General features: G+C 39.8%; 4 protein-coding genes across 10 annotated transcripts in view; 2 read left to right on the top strand and 2 right to left on the bottom strand.

The window, feature by feature from the left end:
• LOC137970718 (uncharacterized) overlaps positions 1 to 3,347 on the top strand; it is a 39,072-nt gene extending 35,725 nt beyond the window's left edge. For 6 of the 7 annotated variants that reach the window (XM_068817256.1, XM_068817259.1, XM_068817258.1 and 3 more), the window contains one exon: positions 2,384 to 3,347. The gene's annotated coding sequence lies outside the window, so the exon portion shown is untranslated. The remainder of the gene's footprint in view (positions 1 to 2,383) is intronic. The other variant, XM_068817254.1, reaches the window with a different exon arrangement.
• Positions 3,348 to 6,390: 3,043 nt separating this feature from the next.
• LOC137970362 (B9 domain-containing protein 1-like) lies at positions 6,391 to 13,050 on the top strand. The gene is made up of 6 exons (XM_068816883.1): positions 6,391 to 6,472; positions 6,553 to 6,621; positions 7,174 to 7,285; positions 8,060 to 8,156; positions 11,062 to 11,124; positions 11,754 to 13,050. The coding sequence occupies exons 1-6, from the start codon at positions 6,404 to 6,406 to the stop codon at positions 12,004 to 12,006; spliced, it is 663 nt and encodes a 220-aa protein (XP_068672984.1). The 5' UTR covers positions 6,391 to 6,403; the 3' UTR covers positions 12,007 to 13,050.
• A 1,282-nt stretch (positions 13,051 to 14,332) lies between these two features.
• LOC137970363 (NHP2-like protein 1) lies at positions 14,333 to 17,938 on the bottom strand. Its single transcript, XM_068816884.1, has 4 exons — positions 17,822 to 17,938; positions 16,435 to 16,555; positions 15,803 to 15,906; positions 14,333 to 14,534 (listed from the first exon to the last, which is right to left on the bottom strand). The coding sequence occupies exons 1-4, from the start codon at positions 17,822 to 17,824 to the stop codon at positions 14,376 to 14,378; spliced, it is 387 nt and encodes a 128-aa protein (XP_068672985.1). The 5' UTR covers positions 17,825 to 17,938; the 3' UTR covers positions 14,333 to 14,375.
• A 2,889-nt stretch (positions 17,939 to 20,827) lies between these two features.
• Positions 20,828 to 22,500, bottom strand: part of LOC137970361 (myosin-10-like) — a 47,217-nt gene continuing 45,544 nt past the window's right edge. The window contains exon 41 of the mRNA XM_068816882.1: positions 20,828 to 21,995. Coding sequence (XP_068672983.1) covers positions 21,860 to 21,995 — 136 coding nt within the window. The 3' untranslated portion in view covers positions 20,828 to 21,859. The remainder of the gene's footprint in view (positions 21,996 to 22,500) is intronic.

The raw sequence follows: 22,500 nt of genomic DNA, 5'->3' as shown, positions 1-22,500 counted from the left end.
CCAGCAGCCTTCATTGCATGCCAAGGAAAAGGCCAAAGTCACAAACATAAAGCAAGATAAGAATGTAAACATCTTACGCGAAAGGCAGAATGTAAACATCTTACGCGAAAGGCTGACTTCTACGATCTCAAATGTGTGAGCGCTAGGCCGCTTTTCTTCGAAAAAACAAATTTAACAAACTTTCTACACCAACTTAATCCCTTCAAAAATTCATTCATGGGAGTATGTCTTGAATACCAAAAAATTGTTTTGGTTTAAATACCCTGCCATGTTTTTACCGGGAATCAATGTTTTTTAGTCTCCCGCGCTTGAGGCCGCGTTCTTTTCCGCAAGCCACTGACGTCGTTGTTTCGTTTATTCAGCTCTGTCCTCGCAACTGGAATTTGTTTTTCGGCCTTTTAGTCTTTTTCGACGCTGTAGAGCCACAAAATATACATAATTTTGCTCATTTTTTCCTGTGGGCATCAGCATCCGCCATCTCAACGCCTAGGAGTAAATCAATCAAATATGGCCGCCATTATTAACAGCACATCGCAAATCAAAATACCCCCTTGCACATTTTTAGTACATCGTGCACAACAGCAAAAACACGTGAAAGTTCAAGTGAAAGACTCAAAGATAACGGCATTTTTTTTGAAAATGCTGGAAAAATCTGCAAGTGCCTTTTTAATTGATCTAACGACAAAGTAGAAAACTTACCTGACTTTGGGACCCAATTTCATGCGCTGTCCCACTTTACAGCTAACATTTCCAACCGTTTGACCCGCTCTGCCACCGCCATCTTCGAAAAAGGCGAAGAACGTTTCTCTCTTGTTCATATCGAAAAGTGTTGTGGGTAGACAACCCAACCAGTTCCGAACAAATCAAAGGCTACTTGGAGCAACCTCATGGTATGAATTTTTGGCGTAATTGTATGTTGCAAGTTCTACACAAAATGCCATACGATAGGAGGAGGAAGGCTTGCCTTTTGTCCCAGATGATGAACCGCTCATTTCAATATACTGCTTTCTTCCTGTGGAACAGTCGAATCGTCGTCGTCGTCAAAGGATGTCCTCCTAGCTGGGCTCTTCACGGTTTACCAAAATTAACACTAAACCTCCATCCAACTACCACTTTGTTCTCAAAAGTCTCGAGAGGCCCCATAGTCCGTGATTTGTATTCAAACCACAACACATTTCGAAGTTTCCGTGGTCGTGGGTGGAACAAGATAAAATCAACGAGGTTTCACGCAAACCAATTTGCAGTAAGCTTAAGCTCACTTCATATTCGCGGTGTTTGGGTCTTCAAGCACGAATCTTTCATGTTATCGTCACTTTTAGGACTCAGACGCCCATTTCTTTGCAGTGGAGTTTTCCATTTTTGGCTGCACAAAGGTGTTTTGATCAGGTTTGGAATCAAAAAAACCATAACGCTTCAAGGGACAGGACGCCATTTTGAATCTGTCCAAGTACTTAAGACTATCGCACCTTTGTACCACCCCCCACATATACGTACACCGTGACTTTAACACGTAAACTTGTCGGGGAGGGGGAGAAAAGGTGTTTAATCCAGGTTTAATGCATAAATTAATGTCTAACAAAGTGAGTGAGTGATTTTCAATTGAATTTCGCCCCCAAACCCTAAACCCCATAGCATGACTTACGCCATACCATGAGGTAAAAACGAATAAAGCGAAGTGTATACGAAATCCTCCGATTTCTGCAGCCATGTTGTGACGTAACATGTTATCAAAATTGATAACGATCCCGGACTGAAGGTATGTGAACTCATCCACTTCCTCAATCCGCCCCCGTGCAACCGATACACCATCGCCACGTTTCGCCACGTTTGGTACCAATACGCATCAACTTTGTCTTGGTGGCTTACATGTATTCTGGAACCTCCCACTTAACTTTCTGGTGATCTCGTACAAAGGCCTTGCATCAACTCTCTTTCCAGCCTCCTCAGCTCTCTCAGCTTCTGATTCCACATACACCCTCCTGTCTCTCCTACACTAGGCCTCCTCTTCAACTCCCTATTCAGTTCTCGGTACCTTTGGTTTGCATCTCATGTTTATTTGACCCTTCGTGTAAGTCCTTGAAAGTTTACCATGAACTTTTGAAGTTTGGCATATAGAATTTTAAGTTCATCAAACATATTTGAAGTGAAGCATGTAATTAGAAAGTTGACAATAATGCGGCTCGCCGCAATAATACGGCTCGCCATACCTTTTTTGCCACACGCCTCAATCTGATCTCGTCCAACTCTTGCTGCCGGTATTCCTTTTTCTGATGAAGGTCAGCTTTAGCTTTGGCAGCTTTGATCCGTTCTACAATCTTCCTCTTCTTGAGGAGAGTCTCGGGAACGCATGGTACCTTCTCCTTATCTTTCTCTCCTTTTTCAGCCATTACTCGTCGATGAATGCAACCTAGAGGACTTTGACCACTCGGATGGCCAGGACCGAGGACATATTTATGCGCTAGCATCTACAGTAACAGTAAAAAAAGGCTACTGTAATGTGAAGAAAAAAATGGCTGTCGCATTGTTTGTTTGTTTTGACGCTTGTTTTTTAACTTATGGTCTGTGAATGCTGATGTCCAATCTCACCCATGGATCGATTGCTTGTAAAGCGCATTTGAAAAATGTGCTATATAAACCATATAAACTATATAACCATGAGGCCACCGCACCTTCCATTCAATAATAATAAAAACAGTTAAAATGCTTCTTAAAAAGAACTTTTAAAAAGAAATGTTTTGATCTGTTTCTTAAAATTGTTTAAAGATTCCATTTCTCTAATATTGTTAGGAAGGCTGTTCCATAACATAGGACCATTCACAGAAAAAAAAGCTCTTCTTCCATATGTTATACCGCGGGACAACGAGAAGTATTTTGGACGAAGAGCGTAAAGACTCATATTATGCCTTCAAAACTTGTACTAAGATTTCATTATTATTGTTTCTTGTATTTAGGAAGTAATGGGATAAAAATGTCTCTTGGAAAAATATTTAAGAGTTTTAAAATTGGCGAGAGCGTTGGATACTGTATCAATCATGTAAGCTACAATAGTGTGATCAGCTGTCTTGACCAGAGTTATCCATGTCAAACAATTATATTATTGTAATCTGAATTGTCAACTGTTTGTTGCGATTTATTCTATAAAGTTTCGCTGGTAGGAAGGATTTCAATATACGTAATAAATTCTGCTATTTTGTACCTTTCGGTTACACACTCGTGCTTTTTGGACTTGTTTAGCTGTTTACAACGATTGTCGAGGGGATTTCCGCGAGGATAAATGGTTGGCATTGCATTGTATAAACTATATGACTTTCTATAGTCTGTCCCAGGCATTAAAGATAATAGGTGTACACACACCATGGTAAACACCACTTCCTATGGTAAATAAATAAATAATTATTATCCTGCGGTGCCTCACACTTGGGTTTTACTATACCGTCAGTGTTAACCAGCGGTCACACGTTACAAAGATAAGAAATGTCACGCAATTCATTGGCGGGTAATTTAATCACAGCTTCATCAGCATAATGAGTGGTTCTTCTACCTAGGGAATCAAAACACCCTTCCAACTTACCACGTTAAATGTCATTGGCGCTTCGTTTGATCGTTTTGATCGTTATGTGTTTTTCCAACGTCCTGGGCACGGTTGTTCCAAAGCCGATTAACTTAATCCAGGATTAGCGTAAACTTTTGTTTCATGTTTTCAACTTTTTGGTGAAAGTTTCTTTTTCTTATTTTTGTTTTTCAAGATTGCCTTTTTTGGGTAAAGGGACACCTGGGAGAGAAAAGATTTGCTGAAGGTGCTCCCGGATTAAATAAAGCTTATTCGATTCAATATCAGCGTTGAGCAACATTTGGGAGTAGAGAAAAAACTTCTTGGTTAATTTTTAATTTTGGATTAATGTTGATCGGCTTTTGAACAACCTGAGCGATAACCTGCGATCAGGCCCAATTGAGCATCGCTCTCATGTCCTCGTATGTCCACGCTCGCTACACTTTCTTCCCATCGCGTAACGAAAATGGAGCGCAATCCTCAGCCTGATCGCAGGTTACTTGAGCGATTGTTGATGTACGTGCAACTCGTACCCAGAGTCCTCGGGCTTTTTGTTCAGCGGGTGAGCGCCTATACATGACGTACTTACGATTTTTGTTTGTACGGCCGCTGGCTAGTGCCTAGCAACCACCTCCTGCACAGTCACAGTGACAGATGACAACCCAGTTGACGTGACAGTCTTCGCCAAGTCGGGAGGGTCTGTCCTTCGTTGCGCTTGGTATACTGGTACTTTTGCGCATGTGCCGAACAAAGACCCGAGCCAGAATGTCGCGTCGTTGGTAATAACTAACTAACGATCAGGCGTACTTTTCTTTAGGACGCGAAAAGGTAAGCCTTCCTTCCCCAGGATGATAAGTTGTGAGGGAGGTCATGATCGCGGGTTAGTATTAACAAGCCCGGGATTTCGGTCCGCGCGCCCCTACACCAGTCCTGCTCGAACCTTGCTGCTAAAGGTGCCCGCAAACGAGGAAAGATTGTTGCCGAAACGTTGTTTCCCAAAATGTTTCAAACATCCTCGGCGAGCAAACGGGGAAACATTTGCTGAGGAAGCAAATGTTAAGGAGCTTAATAAGCACGCACGTTTTTGAGACGCGAACAGCAACCGGAAGAGAAAGTTTCGTGTGCCAGGACAGTTGTGTCTCCCAGATTTTTATACTAATCACCGCCAGGAGCCCATTAGTAGGAGCCTCCATATGCAGTTGAGTCAACCTTTGCGCGTATCTTTCTATTTTTAGAACGAATCCTTGAGCAGGAGACTCGCATTTAAATAAATTTTCATCAATTTGCACGATTTAAATACAGTTTTACTGCTTTATTTGTCTTCGTTAGACAATGACTTTACTCTGATTGGCCTTTTAAAAACAGTGCGTGCAGAGCCGAGGAACTCGTGGCGTTCTAAAAATAGAAAGATACGCGCCAAGGTTGACTCATAAGGACGTGCATGAGAGAGGTAAGCTCCTACTCATGGGCTCCTGTCATCGCTAATGGAGAAAAGATACTTAGCAATGTAAATGTGGTTGTGTGAAGACAAGTTAAAAGGGAAAACAGCTTACTTCTGAGTTGCCGTCCACGTCTCAAAGCGCGCGTGCCTAAGCTTCCCAATATTTTTTCCTGGGGCCGCAAAAGGGGAAACATTTGTTTCCGCAACATTGTTTCCTCGTTTGCGGACGCCCTAACAGATAACTTATCCCGGTCAAGGGAGTGACCAATACGAATGTCGGTTCCCAGGCCATAAGTATTTATTTTGTGTTTTATTAATCGGTAACGCTTGTTTGCATAGCAACCGTTGTAACTTGAATGTACAAACAAATACTCAATCTTGTGACGCAAATTACAAGTTCACACATTATGCAATTACACATCTATAAATAAAAGAAATAAATAGACTATAAATAAAAAATGAAATAATCAGTTACATGTACAATACAGTTATTGTCTAAACTACACCGTAGCAGGAGCTGACCGTAGCTGCAAAAAGCCAATTGAGGTCAGGTCACAGGAGAGGACACAGAGCAACTTCGCCACGCATTCACCCTAGAACTGACGGCAGTGAGGTTTGGGGAATAAACGACCTCCTGAGGGAGGCTGTTCCAAACAGGGATAGTACGTGGGAAGAAGGAAAATTTGAAGACATCAGTACGGGGAGAGAGGTGGTTAAATACCATATCATGAAATCGTCTTTTGTTTGAGATTGGGAGAGAGTCGCATACTTAGAGAGATCCACCACATTAAAGTTATGGGAGGACTTATGCACGCATTTTGGATGATAAAGGTCTGAGCACGCACATTCGCAAAAATCGCCAGATTCATTTTTTGTAATTTAAGAACATTGACATTCAAATAACACCGCAGACATTTTGATTCTGCCATTTCATCCTCTATTAATATAAACAGTCAACAAGTTCTTGTCTGATATGCACCTTGGATCACGGTACGTATTACAACGGCTCATGCGCAATTAATGGGCCCTTTTCGATATATCAAAATTGAGCTTGATGGTGAGGCGGTGAGGACAAAGAGAACCGAAAGTGGATGATATGTAAATATTTTTCACATTTATTCCAACGTACTTCTATTGTTTTTGTCCTCACTGCCTCACTATCAAGATGAATATTTGACATTTCCGAAAATGGCGCACTTTCCGGGGGTATTACACATTGAGACTACGTCAGTGGGGTGGCAAAAATCAACATGCACTCCTTTCGTTGCAATCATTGACTACTGAGATTATCAGTTGCAATTTCAAGCTGGACTTTTTTTGTGTGCGCGCGCCTGGGCCCGGGCACTGCGTCACAGTATTTTGTACAATAGAAGTATGCATACATGACCTCATTACTGCTATTAAATTTTAAAATGGCGGGAGGCGGTCTTCATAGTTCGGTTTTTCTTGTCATGGTATCTGGACAGGTAGAGTCCGCAAAGGTGAGACGACACTTGTTACCGACTAATTGAGTCAAGAAATTAATGTGTGACTGATATTGTTTCTTTCTTAATGGTTTCAGTTTCCCGAGTTTGATGATTTGTACTGCAAATACTGCTTTGTGTATGGTCAGGATTGGGTCGTGACTTCGGTATGTGAGAGAAGCTAAAGCTCATTTTTTGATGTTTTTTGCATTTTTTTATGTTTTTGTCAACAAGAGCGATGACAAATAGACGTTCGCTTTTGCTCTCTGCAGAAGAACTTTGTTTTTTTGCTGGGTTGTGTACTTAGTTTGGTGAAAATCGCCTCTTTTCCGTGTTTCTCTTGTGACAGAAGGTTAATATAGTGGTGACGTCATGGGAGAACGAGGCATATGCAACAAGTGTGCATTCGCATATCGTCATCATCATAATATCTTTATTTAGACTGAAAAACCAATCAGCGAAAACAAAACATTTGCCGATATAAAACTGGTTATCAGTAAAAATTGTTGTATTATAAAAACGTAACAAAGAGGTGAAGAATATTAAGATGTGTACAAAAGTATATACAGCCTTTTTTTTACAGTGTCACATTAAAAAACGGAAATTATATTAGGACTGACGGACACTACAGACATGCACACATTCGTATGCAAATTGGTGGCCGGGCATTCTAAAGTTAAGCCAAGTCATGTCTCATATTTTTTCTGTACTTTTCACAGGGCTGGGAGGAAGGACTTTCCCAGACCACAAAAAAGAGTTTAGACAGACGACAAGTCTTTGTTTTCAATTTTCCCCTGGACATAACCTTCAAAAGTACAAGTCCTTTTGGATGTAAGTGGAAATTTCCTTCGTCATGGTCCTTGACATTTGTAGGGGTTGGGGTAGACTCGCTGGTGATAGCATTTACCTTCTACCAATGTGAGGTGAGATCAAGTCCCAGCTAATTGTTTGCCAATATGGGAGTTGAGTTTGTTGGTTCCCTTCTTGAAGTCTGTTCTGAGAGGCTTTTCTCTGGGTACTCCTGTTTTTCCCTTTCATCAAAAACCAACATTCAATTTAATTTTATTTGATGACCTTGGGTACATTAGCTGGCTACATTGTTAATGCACTTCCACTCATCATTTGTTATTATTAGAGCAGTTTTCAAATGACTGTTGAAAGTAATTAAATGCGATTGCAATTGCTAATTGCTTAGTGATTGGTAATAAAAATCTTGTGCCAGCTTATCAACTAATGAGAAGGAAAACCGAAACCAATTATTGTGAATTGCGTGTGTGATTTTTCCTGTGCTTTGAGAAATTTACATGGAATTAATATGAATTTGGATTGTTCATTGGGCTGTTTGCACCTGCTGTGATTCGTATTTTGGTATTTTAACCGTCATCTTAAATTTCTGAAGTAGAGGAAAATCGAGGAGAAGAATAAATAATTGTCACCAAGTGGGTAAGTCAGAAGTGGTAGAGATGAGGGGGGAAGGGAAAGTCTCCTTATCCCATTCCCTCCCAACATCCATCCAAATAGAGTTGCTTTTCCCTGAGACAACTGCACTGCAGGCTAAATTTTTAGGGACGTGTAACATGGCAGCCATATTTTGTCTCATTGTAGGGCCACAACTAGTCATAAGTTGTTATGGCTTGGATTTTTATGGTCACGATGTGGTGCGTGGATATGGAGCTGTGCATGTTCCAATCTCCCCTGGAAGGTTAGTAATCAGGGTCAGTCTAAAAACGAGACACCATAAACCACTTAAGTTCAGAAATGCACTTAATTAATTAAATGCGTGCCCAATATTGACATGCAACATGAAGTGTCCCTTTAAGTCAAACCTTTGTTACCTGTTTCTAACAATAAGGTAAGGGTTACGGTTAGCGATATTTTTAGGTCAGGGTAAATGCATAACACAAACTGTCAGCTGACAGTTGGGCAACAGTCGGCCGACTGTCGGATTTTTTGGGGAGCTCTTCTTCACAATTACCAATGCAGCAGCAGTTTATCCTTTCTTGAGGAGCAGTATTTTGGTGACACTTTGTGTCGTTTAATGTCTGCATTCCAAGACAGTTAGCCTACGTGTAGCCATACCCTACCCCCAAAAGAAAAACGGGATGAGGAAACGTCTACGAAAAGCTGGCCCAAATCGTGTTCCGTGACATCACCGTAATTTATGCCATTTCCGGAAATAATTATTGGTATTTCCGCAAAAATTGGTGTCATATTTCATTGAATTTCAATTGTATCAGATATATTTCTGTTCTTTGGAACTCATTTGCAAGTCAATGTCCCCTTTTAAGTGTATACTGTGTTTTTGAGAGATTGAAAAGGATTATGATCGATATTTAGTCCAAAGCAAGAAGAAGTCAACAACCTCTGATGTGAACACAGTATTGTTGAAGTACATTTGCAGGCTGCATTATTGTATTGCTTACAGATTCACTCACAGTTGCCATTGGTTTCAAACTGGAATATTCATCTAATGGTATATTGTTCGAAATTTGAAAATAGTTACGTTTTAATTCTTGATATGGATTCAGTGAAATTATGTAAATTACAGAGTGATATTTGCTCAGTGGTGTCTTGTAGTAAATCCTTTCTGTGAGCAATGAAAGTTTGTCCAAGCTCAGAGTTAATTAGACATTTATCTAACATTTATGGAGACAAATAATCATCATTTAAGAATGATGCAGTTTTGCTGTTCTTAAGAAACGGCAAAATTGCAGCACAAACTTCAGGAAATAGAAAAAATCAATGAGAACCTCCTATGCAGCAGGTTTCGAAAAAGCTCGGCTTGTTTTCCAGTTGAAGGAATCGCTTCCAGAATGTTTGGATTTCTGTTACACTGAAGCGCCCCAGACAAGCTAGTTACAGCCCATCTCCAACTCAAGATGGGCAAACTATTCATGTTTCTTTTGCACTGTTTCCTTCCTCACTATTACTTTCACTGCTGAATCAATGGTACAATTCTATTTTCACCAATCCATGGTCTTGAAAGAATTGACTAAGGTAAGTGACCAATGAGAAACCATTATACATTTCCTTGCAAAAGGCATGATGTCACGGAACACGATTTGGGTCATCTTTTCGTAGACGTTCCCTCCTCCCGTTTTTCTTTCAGGAGGAAGGTACGGCAACACGTAGGGTAATATGTTGAAGTTGGGGAGAAGAGCAAGGAGACACTTTGTGATGCTTATTGAAATCTGCGTGCATCTAATTAAAACATATCTGGCATAGGTAGACTGCAAGCTGCCTATAAAACATGGATTGTGTATGGACTGTGTTACAGACAAAAAAGTTGGGCCAAGGACATGATGTATTTTAAACCAAAAGAATTGAATCGTGGTTAATAAGTAGACAGTGGAACTGGTGCATATGCTTGAGTGCCAACCATTCCAATCTTAAGATAATGTTAATGACTTGTAACAGGACGTTTCTAGACAGATGAGTTATTTGCTTTCATTAGACATATTAATGCAGCATTATGCTGGTCTGATGACTGGCCTTAGAGCATTTAGTCTGCAGAGTTTAGGCTGTCATTAATTAGTCTAGATATTTCCCAGTGATATTCTAGGCTTACTGATGGTACGCTGCGTGTCTTACACTGTCTGGATTTTTTAGTAACACTGGTGATGATAGTGATGACCACCACAATAAATGCAACTAGTCGATGACAATGACATTGACAACTGAGATGACAATGATACCCAGGTGGGGGGGGGGGGGGGAGGGGGGTATTTCCTATTAATGGGCAAATGAGGATGTGCTGCTGGATGGGGTTGTGTTTTCAACGGAGTTCCTGACAGAGTTCCTGACAATGGGGTTGCAAATTGTCAGAATTTTGGGGGTAAGAAAATTCTGGCTAGTGGGATTTAAAAATGGAAAGATTCGTGGGTTAAGAAGTTGTGAAAGAAAGAACTATAGCACTGTTGATTTAATATTTTCCAGCTGCATTACATTCCGTTTTGAATTAGGTTAGATGTTAGATGTTAGGTTTATGCATAAGCAGAAAGTGGCTAAGTTGGGGTGGCTAAAATTACATTTACCCAAAACTGACTAAGATGGGGTCTATAATTGGCCTTAGAATAGACTATAAAGGGGAAGAGGTTCTGAGAGGCCAGCGGCACATATCCAGCGAAAATTGACCCAAGTACCTCCCCTGGGCAATGATACTGCCAACGAAGAAAATTGGGACATCATTTGAAAGTGCTGACATTGTAATAGGCTGTTGACTCCTGGGGGTTCGCCATCGATGAGTAAAATCGTCTGGCGTTAGACAGAGTAAAACACTAAGTATGGCTGGTTTAGGGGTGAAAGTGTTAAAATTCAGCTCCAAGGAGAGGTTTAGAGGACAAAGAGAAGGGAAAGTAAATGATATGTAAATTTTTTTCACATTCATTCCAACGTGTTTCTATTGTTTTTGTCCTCACTGCCTGACCTTACTATCAAGCTGACTATTCATTTGATATTTCGAAAATGGCCTATTTTAAAAAAAGACTTTGTATTCAGCTTAGTAGGTTGCAGGATTCAGTAGGATTAAGTGAACTTTCGTAATTGTGGTCAGTTGTGTTAGTTTTAAGCCAAAGTTTTAATTTAATTTTTGATTTGCTGCATTTCAGCCACACAAGGGAGGTTCCAATGTTTGTCCCAGAATCATCATCAAAATTTCAAAAATTTATAAGGTGAGCATTGATAGACTTGATTTATGGATTACTTCAAAATCTGTCAAATCTTGACTTGATATCTCTTTGCAACTGAGTTTGAGGGCCCTGGGGTATCTCTCTTTTCCACGTCTCAAGACTTTCTTTTGCTCCATATGCTAATGAACCATTAAGTGCTGTCCACTGTATAAAACTCTGTGTTGGATAAGAGACATTTTTTGAAACTGTAACGTATCATTATTTAAGTCAATTGGAAGGAAATTGTTGGGTTAGTGTAATTTTAAAAAGTATTCAGTTTTTTTTGTCCTGAAGGTACTCTTGACTTTGAATTTTTATATTTTTAGCTCATCATATTTTTAACATAATTGGCTATTTGTGGTGCTTCCCCTGTCATTGGGTCTTTGGTCCTTTTGCATATCTCCAAATAAAATTAATAAATTAAGGGGAAAAGATATTGTTAAATTGCAAGGAACATACTTCTGAACACAGCCAGCTTAAGTGGCTGTGGATGTAGTGGAGTTTTTCTATATTTTGCTCTTTATGTTCTTGGTATTATGCTGAGCTTTTGTGCACTCAATGTAACAACTACTGTGGCAGAAATTCAACACTCTTGTAAAGACAATTCTAAGCAAAGTTTTCATATCTTTCAGTTGGTTTTTTGGAAGGAGGCCAGAGTTTGTGGACCCAAAATTGGTTGCACAGGGGGAAGGTAGAGAAGTGACGAGAGTGAGATCACAAGGAAGTGTGAAAGTTACTTTTAGTGTTGTGACAAGGGACATGAAGAAGCTTGGTTATGACACTGAACCAGCCACTGTTGCGATTCCACATCTTGCTCCTGTGAATAGTGGCATTACAACAATAAGACCAGATTCTCACCTACATGGAGCTGACAGTCAGGCGTAGCAAAACAGATAGAAGAAGGCAGTAATATTATTATGGCCCATTCTTTTGCCAGTACTTGTATTGTTAAATAGATATACAAGGAGTACGGTAATTATGGCATTGTTTGTGCACATGTTCTTTGCAATCGTGAATTTTGGTTTTGGAAGGAATGGAGTATCATTTTGTAAAAGTATGGGTTTGAAAATAGTTCTGCATGACATATGTATCTACACAAGATTATTCTCAAATCTCATTTGGTTGCATTAGGTCACAAAGGTAATGGAAGTAACTGGTGTCTTGTAAATGTGTTGTACAAAATTCAACTAAATGTACATAAATGTATTAAATAACATAAAAGCAATCTTGTATTTATGACATATAGGCAGCCATGTTGGTTTGTGAAACCAATCTGCAGAAAATTTACGGCTATTCCTTCGCAAACAATTTCTTTTGTTGCAGTGTAAAAAAAACTTGTTCAATGATCATGCAAGTGAAAAGCAACATATTTGTGCAGGTACCTTAACCACCCCTCCCCACTGAGGGAGCCTATTAATTCTCACTCCAAGTCATAGGAGTCAGTGGGTTAAAGGGGGAATAATTTTCTGGGTGTATGTACAGGTTATGCGATTGACTCCTCAACGACCCCCGCCCACTGATGAGTAAAATCGTCTGGGGGTAGACATAGTGAAATTTCTCACTCTTTCTCCTAGGAGTCAGTATGTTTTAAAATGGAAAGCCAAAATGTTGTTTTTCAAGTGTTTACTTTTTATCCTAACAAATCTGCTGGAATGGTTTGCAACTGTTTTCTTATGGCAGCATATTAGTTGTATTGCACTGCCTAGAGGTTGCCTTTGATTGGCCCTGAGTTATTGACTAAGCAAAATGAACCTCATTTTTGCACTTGTGTTACTCCAAAAACAGCCGTGTTGCAGCATGCATACAAGAATCAAGTACAATATCTTTCCTGTACATTTTAGTGTTTTAACTTCTGTATCTTAATTTTGTAATAACTGATAAGATGTACAAAATGTAAAGTCAGGTTATTAAAATTAAACCATTGATAAATGCACTTTGTCTGTTTATACAGAGTATACGCCCTGTGAAAAATATATAAATTATTGTTGACATTTTGAATCTCTGCTTGCTCGTTCTAATCATCTTTGCCTGACATTGCAGAGAGAAGGCCCTGCTATCAGGAAAAGCAAGTTGCCTGGGAAGGGGAACTGGTTGAACGAGTGTGTGGTCTGTGGGGTTTTTACCCACGTGCTAACTTCCCCATCATATTTGCATCTTTTCTAGCAACATATCCTTAAAATGCTACCAAAAGAAGAAAATCACCTTTTTCTTTAAATTTTGAGTCTGAGTGTATTTGTTTATCACAAGACTGACGAAATTTAAGCTTTTGTTTTTAGAAGGTCAAGGAGGTTGATTATTTTGAGCTTTAAGAATGATATGTGTAAAAAACTGATTTGATGTGCAGTACTCGTGTTTCAGGCCTTCAGACTGCTTAACTACAATAGGGTCCTGCAAAGTTAATTTCCTAGATGCTTGTATCACATTAATAGAGTGAATAAAAGACATCATTTTGTCCTCCATCTAACTCCCTAGGGTTTTCTGGTGGCCTGTAAAATCCCAAACTCAAGTAAACAACCTTAGCATTCGACTCAAGTTCAATTTTTGCCAGTTTAGTGCCAACCAAACAGACTTTTCAAATTTGAAGAAAAAGAGAACAGTGACTGTTTGAGTGTCACATTAGTGGCACTTAAATTTTTGCAAGAAATGTCACCATAATATGAAACTATTATAGTTAACCAGCTTGGATGTTTTCGGCTTTTCCCTTGGAAGCTGTATTTTGAATGATTTAAAAACAGTAGTCGACTCTGAATGGCAAAGGTGGAAAATGATTTTTGAACTGCCAAAGTGTTTTTATTGTGACCAAATCTTGTCTCACAGTAACTGTTTATGGGGCAAAAAAGGCTCCAGTGCTTGGGCTTTTCAAGAATCAGTTTAAATTCGAAATCCTTTCTTCCAGCACTTTCACTTATATTAATTCCACAATGATCCATAATCCATTTAGCAATGTTGTAATGTAACGGGAAGAAACATACATTGTAATACACAAACACTGTGCTAACTACACTGTAACAGTCCAGGTAAACCATTGCTCCCTGCATGACTTAACCCATTGACCCTTCAGGTGTCCTAGGATGCCCTGAGTTGACGAGTAAAATCATCTGGTGTTAGACAGAGTAAAATCTGTCAAGTCTCGCTCTCAGGAGTCAATATTAATCTTATGGCATTTCAAGAAATGCATAATTTGCTAAAATCATAACCACTAGGAACTCCAAAAACCTCTGATTCTTTTTATTGAAAATAAAAAATGGACAGGTTTATATTAGGAGTTTTTCAATAGATTGCTGAAGTGACTGGATTTGTGGCTTGAGTTGAGATCCTTCATTAATAGTAACAGCAGTAGCAATCACTGGGCGGGACACACCACATGCACGGCCAAGAGCCTGCTTGGAACGAACAAATACATATGGTACATTCTGAAATGCAAAAGAATAAAGTAACAGTACTAGATTTATTATTAATGAAAAAAGCTCCCAAAAGTTCAAGAACCTTGTGTAATCCTTCGTGTATATTGGCCAAGCAAAACTCTAATTTTGATTGGAATGTTGCTGGCTTCTGGTGCCAGGTTGGCATGGGAATTTCACAGGTTTACTGATTTGCATAATCTGTCAACAAACGGTCATTTCAATCTCGCAACATTATCTTTCTGTAATCTTACCAGTACCCTCAAACTTGAGACACTATGTTTGCAAATTAAAGAGATTGGAAAGAGAAATGAATTTAAAAAGGCAAATCACGCTTATTTTGACCTCCAAATTCTCACACCAGCCTGGCACTGGAAGTGAGCAATAATCCAATCAAAATTTGAGTTTTGAACTGAGGCTTGATTTGAATTTTGCACCATTCATCTGACAAACAGATTATTGGAATGATTACTGAAATCAAATTTGCAATAACGAACTCATTAATCCGTTCGTCAGAGGAGCGCTTGAGCTGTTTTGACCGTAACTTGAGAATACCTAATATCAATGCATACTTTCTTCAACACTAACACTGTAGCAGACTGGGTAAATAAGTCAAATCATGCATCAATCAACTTTTGTTCTTGAAGATGGACTATGAATATGACTTAATTATGATTCATGGCAGGAAAAAAAAAGCAAGATTTCCAGTTACAAGTCAAGAGTCCCCATGTTCCTACAAGGCAGAACATACATTAGATATTTTCTTTTTCCTACTTTTTACAAACAGTTGCATATCAGCACCTTAACATCCCAGAGTGTCAAAGGTCAAGGAAACCAAGCATTTGTGTGGCTAGAGTTTAGAGAGAACTGGAATGTCTAAAAATGAAAATAGTCCTTGCAGGGTCTGTGCTAATCCAACTCAACCATCTTGTCCATAATTAAGGGGGCAGGGGGTTCAATAACAACTGGAAAGAAGAAACCACTACCTGCTTGGAGGACTTGATGTTTTATTTCAATTTGTATGAACTATGGTAAAGGTTTTCTTGAATTTGCTGTCACCAGTCAACTTCAGACAACTATTTGTTGCTGCAGAGTAGCCCTTGCTTTGGACCCACACAAATTTCACAACTTAGAATCTAAACTAAAAGAAATTCTCCAGAGGGCGTTTGAACCCACCCCCACCCTTAATGTTCCTCTACATGCCTGCTTTCCCAAATGAGGGGTTAGTACCATAACTTATTAGTCTGTGATCAGCATGCAAAGCATTTAGCTGCGTATACCTTATCTTCACACAGCAGTGGCAGATGCAGAAGTATCTCCAGTGGTTCTGTGTCTGCAGCCATGACTATGAACTCTGCAATGCCACGGTTCAAGCATTTGGTAGCTTGAAAAGGACAAAGAAGAAACACAAAGTTAATTTGTTAGAGTGGCACTAAAAAAACTCAATGATTCAAGTTTTGCAGGTGTAATTAGTCGTGAAACAAATGTCGATCTTGTCAAAATTGAATAAAATTGAATAAAGAATCAAAATTTTGATAAAGTTCAAATCTTGGTTCTTTTCCACCACTCTGAATTTGGTTAATCTCATCAAGTTTATGTTTTACCCAGTTGTCATGTTTTATTTATTTGGGTCAACCCAAGTCAAAGTTTCATTTATCTCATTTGAAGTTCAACCAGGCTCCTGTTGTCCAACGGCTAGATAACTTTATCCGGTGGATAAATCAACATCTATGTCTGCACAAAGATTTCAGTATTTGCTCATGTAACCCTGAATATGCACACTCTAATCACATCTAAGTAAAGGAGTGTACGAAACCTTGGCCACGTTCCTTGTGGAGTATATTTTGTACCCTGGATAGTGTCTTATCCACTGGATAAAGTTATAAATTATGGCCTTTGAATCACAGCCAACCTTCATTTGCTCCCTTCCTGAGCTGTTTGTATGAAGTTGCTTGCTGAATTAGATCAAGGATGGTCACAGTTAGCTGAGGATCAGCCAGAGGAAAGGCTTTTGGATTTACATCATCACTTGCCTGTAAAGGAATCACAAGTTAAAAAAATGAAAGTCAGAAATTTTGATGCAAGGAAAGGCTATACCAGATGTACATGAAGAGAGAAACACACACAGTATAGTTTACCTTTCGACACACTCATCCGAAAAATAGGTTTTTGCTCCAAGTGGGGCTCGAACCCACATCTCCCTGGTTACACCATCAGAGCCACCATGCTGGTGGTAAGAAAAAGTTGGGCTCCAGGGAACCCATGCCACTCACAAAACTAACTACAAATCACCTCATTAATCTGCTATGTTACACTGTGTGTGTTTCTCTCTTCATGTACATCCAAATCAAAGGTTATCATAATGTTAATATAGAGAAAATAATGATGCAAGCAGAGGAAAAGGGCTTCCATTGCGAAAACAGTTTAGTGAGATCACAGATTTTGTGGGTGGCCTGGTTGCAGGCGGTAGATGTTGTTTTCGCCATGAAACACATATCAGACGCCATATTGGAAGAGCTTGGGATATGTCTGGGCCATGTGAACAGAGCTAACCAATTATTAGAAAGTCGCGTGGCTACCAAGAAAAGGCTGGTTTTTGGGCAGGTGGTTTTTGTCTCCGCTCTTGCCACTCTCCACCCAGTGGTTTTGTCACCCGGCCCAAAACCTATCCCACGCTCTTCCAATATGGCATCTGATACGTGTTTCGTGATGACAACAACGGCTTCGTGTAGAAGACACACATGAGGTAACAAAAGCTTTAGGGGTCTTTGAGGATTTCGAATTCTGATTAGGTATTGCTTCACGATTTTTGTTCTATTGTTTTACGTCATGTGTGTGTGTCTACACGAAGTAAAAGCCACAACAACATCTACCGCCTGCAAGCAGGCTATGCTGTGGGTTGCAAACTTGGTTTTCTGAAATGTGATACGATCACATCATCTTTTCTTTTTCAATTTACTGGCTTTCTTTCTTCTTTTTTTTTTTACTCAAACTTCATTTGGCCTGAGCAGCTTTACCGGATACATGTGTACCAAATTAATTGTCTAGCTTACAGTAACACCCGGTGCTAAAAAACGAGCTAATATTCAAACCCAATACCTTTGAATCCTCTCGAAAGAAGCAGCACTCCAAGTAACTAAACTGTCTGGAGTACGGCAAGTGAACGCTACGCTTACGTCTGGATGAGTGAAAGTTCTTTGTTTACCGATCTTGTCCATCAAAAAAACCACGGATATCTTCAGATATTTGTAACATGCACTTTCATTAATAACATCAAACGTTGTAAACTTGACACTAACCATTTTGAATAACTGGTTTTGGGTCCTCTCCGCAAAATCGGGCTTCACTGAGGACAAAATCACAGATTGATAAGGTGACCCCTTCACTTCGTGCACGTGTGTTACTCGAAGCACGACGTGTGCGTGGTCTTATGGGAAGCAAACGAAATAATGCCATTGACCCCTCCCCGCAAGGGTTCTGTTTGCTTACGAAGCGGGTCCTCACGTGTATTCCAACCAAGGTCACAGATCCCACTCTTCTCTGCGCCCTAATTCCAACCATAAAAGAAGGTATCCTTCATCGCGGGAGATTCAAAATGAGGCGATACGGGTAATTAAAAATGGTCGGACAGTTGACATCGGACGAAGTGAAATAGAAGAATGCGAAAGAAACGAGAATGGTGTCAGTGGTCAAACGATTTTTATTCGTAAGATTTTTCAGTCGTTCTGCTGTATACCACAAACAATGGAACTTGTTGGCACATCTTTACTACACAGGCTGCCCAGACTCGGAGGGTAAAAATATTATAAGGATTTGTATGGGAATCTCGACAACAAACTGAAAAAGATATTTACACGCAAAAGGTCTCCATAAAAAAAGCTGTACTTTATTGTCCTGGTGACTTTCTCGCTTTTTGTGTGGCTATTTGTCTTGTAACCTTCTCTTGCCTTCTCTTCGATTGCCAATGATCCGGCCCATCGCTTGCACAGCATGCTTCCATTTTCAGGGCCGTCCCGCTATAATCTTCGCCTGAAAAGGCGGTTTGGGATTCCCAAATGCAGGACTGAACGCTTTAAGGTGATTCCTTAGTAATAGAAGTTGTCGTAAGATTTTTTTAAAACTTTTCTCGATTGTTCCCTATATTATGGTGACTCGAAATGTGCAATTAAAAAAGTAGGTCACCAAGCTCGTTTGAGAGACATAACTTGCTCAAGTTACTCATTTAATCATTGCGCCTTCATCTATCAAGGACAAGTTTATTCCATCGGTTCAGGCTACGTTTTGCACGAACAGGAAGCACAGCTTTGACGTAATTCTTGAAATAACAAAACAGGTGAATTGTGTTGCTCAAAAGGAATGATTTAATTTTTGTTTTATGGCACAGGCACAAGTCTTGAAAAGGCACTGACTACAAATGTTCTTCGGGTGCGTGATCTCGAGGAGACAATTTTGTGTCCACGAGTGATGGCTACGAATACTATCTTTCCTGTAACTTTTTTTTCTGACGTAAATTTTTTGTAATTTTTTTACAGCGCAAAGAAGATGAGTAAGAGAATAAAATTATGCCAAAAAAAAGATAGGTCACCAACCTCGTTTAGGAGAAAACAGAAAGCAAACCAAGCTCGACCCCTCGACAACACGTCTCCCCGATAGCGCGGTTTCACTTTCACAGTCGGACTTAAATCTTCTTTAGCATTATCAAGGCTATCACTCGACTTTTTGTTTTGTGAGAGTCCAAAACGTTTCTTGTTTTGCTCTTTACTGCTGTGCTCTGAAAACGGCCATTCTTCTTTCTAGCGAGCTTTCCCTCACGAAAGGTCGGAATTTTGAAATGTTTTTGGCCACGTTCGATATATCAATATTCACACATTGGTACGAGTCTTTATGGTTAAATTTAAACATTGTTTTGTTTAGAAATATCCGTTGAGACTTGTGAGACAAAGAGCCATGAAATTTGACCATAAAGCCTCTTAGCCATGCCTGAATACGAACGGGGCTTACACTGTGTTATGCGCAGAACAGGATGCGCAGTGCAATACTAGGGAATCACCTTAAGAACAGTTTTTTAGTAAGATCATGTATTAATAATGAAACATAGTTCTTCGGAGGGTTTTCTAATGTGAATGAGAACGAATTTTGTAACATATATATTTAAAATAGTTTTAAGCTTATATTAGTTTTACCAATTTTTTATAGAGTACATCACTATAATTTTATATATTTTTCATATTGTAAAAGCGCAATTCAGCTTTACAGCTGCAAGTTTTTTACTACAATAAACTATCTATCTATCTATCTGATTGAGTGCGATTTAAGCGACTTCTCAACTTCCCGGGGCATCAGTCAAGCTTAAATTCCGGCGATGGCCACACGGATAAATTTACTTCTCTTTGACCAAGTTTCAAGATCCACCGAGTATCCATTGCTGACGAACAGCGAAAAATATTCAAATATTCAAAATCCTTCGAGGCTCGCTTACAACGAATTTGACAACGCTGGTCAACCGTTTACGTGAGCCTCGGCACGGTGAGAGCAAGTAAGTGAACGGTTGTCCAGAATCCCATTACAATTTTTTACCCTCCGAGTCTGGGCCCTCCTGTGGTTACTCTCCCTGATATAATGCTGACCGTCAGTTGAAGTTCGACGCGTCTAAAGCCATGGCAGGGGGGTCAAACTAACATCAAATCCAAGCAGCCCCACTCCTTGACTTTCGTTCTCTTTGCCTGCCCCGGCCGACCGTCCCTGCTGTCAGTTTACAAGTGCTTTGGTGGGTAGTGCACTGTAAGTGCCATACCCATATTGTCATCAGGACTGTCTGAGTGAGTGAGTGAGTGAGTGAGTGAGTGAGAGAGAGAGATTATAGGCCTGCAGCACGTGAATGAATTACGAATCTAATGTAGAATTTTCTCGAATTTCAACAATTGATGTCCATTGTACAGTTATTGTGTTTGCGGTTCACTTGTCGATTTTTTTTTTACTTTGCAAGAGCAATGGTCAACCTCAACAATGGCGTTAACATCAGTGACATTCTTTTGGGCTTTGTAAGTCAACACCGGTCCGCCCGCTTTCATTCAATGGCCACCAACTATGCCAGCCTTCCTATATCCGATTTCCGTAATTCTATTTCCGATTTCCATAATTAGTTGAAATATCAATGTGTGCAATAAAGATTCCTTCCTTCCGATGAAGCTCATCAAAACTTCCTTAAGGGTGAGAAAAAATCACAGAACTCAAAAGAAAAAAAAACGAGATTGATTATCAAAGAATCTGAGGGGTTCTTACGAATTAAACTACGTCCAAGAAGCTGAAACAAAGCTACCATAAATTTTATTCCTAATCACCATTACATTGGTTGTTTATAAAATAGAAATTACGGGTACCTATATACCATTTATCTCCGGAATCATGTAAGGCTAACTCAAGACCTTACTGCTTTTAATCTCATATCAAGTTGACTGAAATGTGTCACAAATACAAATGTTTCGCATTAAAAAGTTTCTTTTTATCTTTGTATTCCAATTTAGTTACCTTCCTGGTTAGATCTTCCCGCAACATACCTTCACCAAACACACAAAGACACGACACACCTCTTAACATGACAGGACCTGGATCACACTCGATAACCAGCGCTTTTTCGTGATGAACAGTGCCAAGAGAGGAGAAGTCACGCCGCTTTCCGTGCGTGATGATACATTGCGTGACCGAAAAACAACGCTGAAGAAAGGTTACTAGTCTACCAGCACACTGTACATATCAAAACTCGCAAACCCCTAATGAAAAACTAACTAATCTTTATTGTTACATTATCAACTTGGATTTGCAGTTTCATTACCCAAAAAGCCGGACACAAATCCCTTGAATTAATCGGTTATACAGACAATTCCCAGCACGTTGGTAACTTGTATTCTCTTTTTTTCGCTAAAGTGTTCGATGCCCATTTTTTCAAGTTCAAGTAATTTCGTTTGGGACATTGGTCTATATTTCACTTCAAAATAGAATTTAAGGAAACCGACACTTTACAAGCTACACTACATCAAAGAATGCTTCACCCATCACCACAAAACGGCTGTTGAAATTTGAGAATCAAATAGTTTTGATAAGAAACTGAAACAGCTCGGTAGAGAAGCACTGGAACAAAGTACCAACCCTTCTCGGTTAATTTGTTCCATACCCCATCAATTGTAATAACAAGCTAACGAAACTCTTCAGATGAAGTTGAATTACAGACAGGTGAGACAGCGAAAATGGCAAAAGCGAAGCAAACTTGAAGGTTAGACATTAGATTTTTCCCCTGCTTCCCCTGGGAATTTTCCTCCTTTTTTTTTCATGGTTAGAATCTACAAATCTGCGTCAGCATCTGCCGTGGGGTCGCCTTCATCTGCATCCGCTGACCGGTCCCCCCGGGTTGTCTTTCGTCTAGGCTCGGGTGGGGTAGTGAATCCGCTGCGACCAGACGCAGCACCACCACGCCCCCTAAAAAATGAAAAGGCAGACAATTAAACGCTATCGGCAAACAAAGTTGAAGAGTATATGGCATGCAATTTTTATCAACCAATTGAAACAACCCTGCAAATTAGACGAGGGTACATCTGAGGTAGCACAGCTGCTCTTGAATATTGATCTTGGTACTTTATGCATATTGCGCTTGATTTAACCCCCCCCCCCCCCCCAAGAAAATGAAACACTAAGTCTCGCTGCTCACCTTAAAGTGCCCATAACCCCAAAATATTTTTTCGCTAAAATGAATCTTTGCGCCTGTTCGAGACGCATTGCGGCCATTTTTTCCTTTTTCTAACAAATCCTGCCATTTTATAGGCTTCAAAAGTTGCGAAAATCCAAGCATCTTTTGTTCTTGACCGAGTCAGAAGGAGAGTGGGTCTATTCCTGTTTTTACGTCACATCTACTTTGCATGCATTTTTACAGAGTTAATGCAATGTAAATCAGTTTGTGACGTAAAAACAGGAATAGACCCACTCC

The sequence above is a fragment of the Montipora foliosa genome, chromosome 9, assembly GCF_036669935.1.
Source record: "Montipora foliosa isolate CH-2021 chromosome 9, ASM3666993v2, whole genome shotgun sequence".
NCBI lineage: Eukaryota > Metazoa > Cnidaria > Anthozoa > Scleractinia > Acroporidae > Montipora > Montipora foliosa.
The sequence above is the reverse complement of the archived record's forward strand: the minus strand, read 5'-3'. Positions and strand labels throughout refer to the sequence as shown.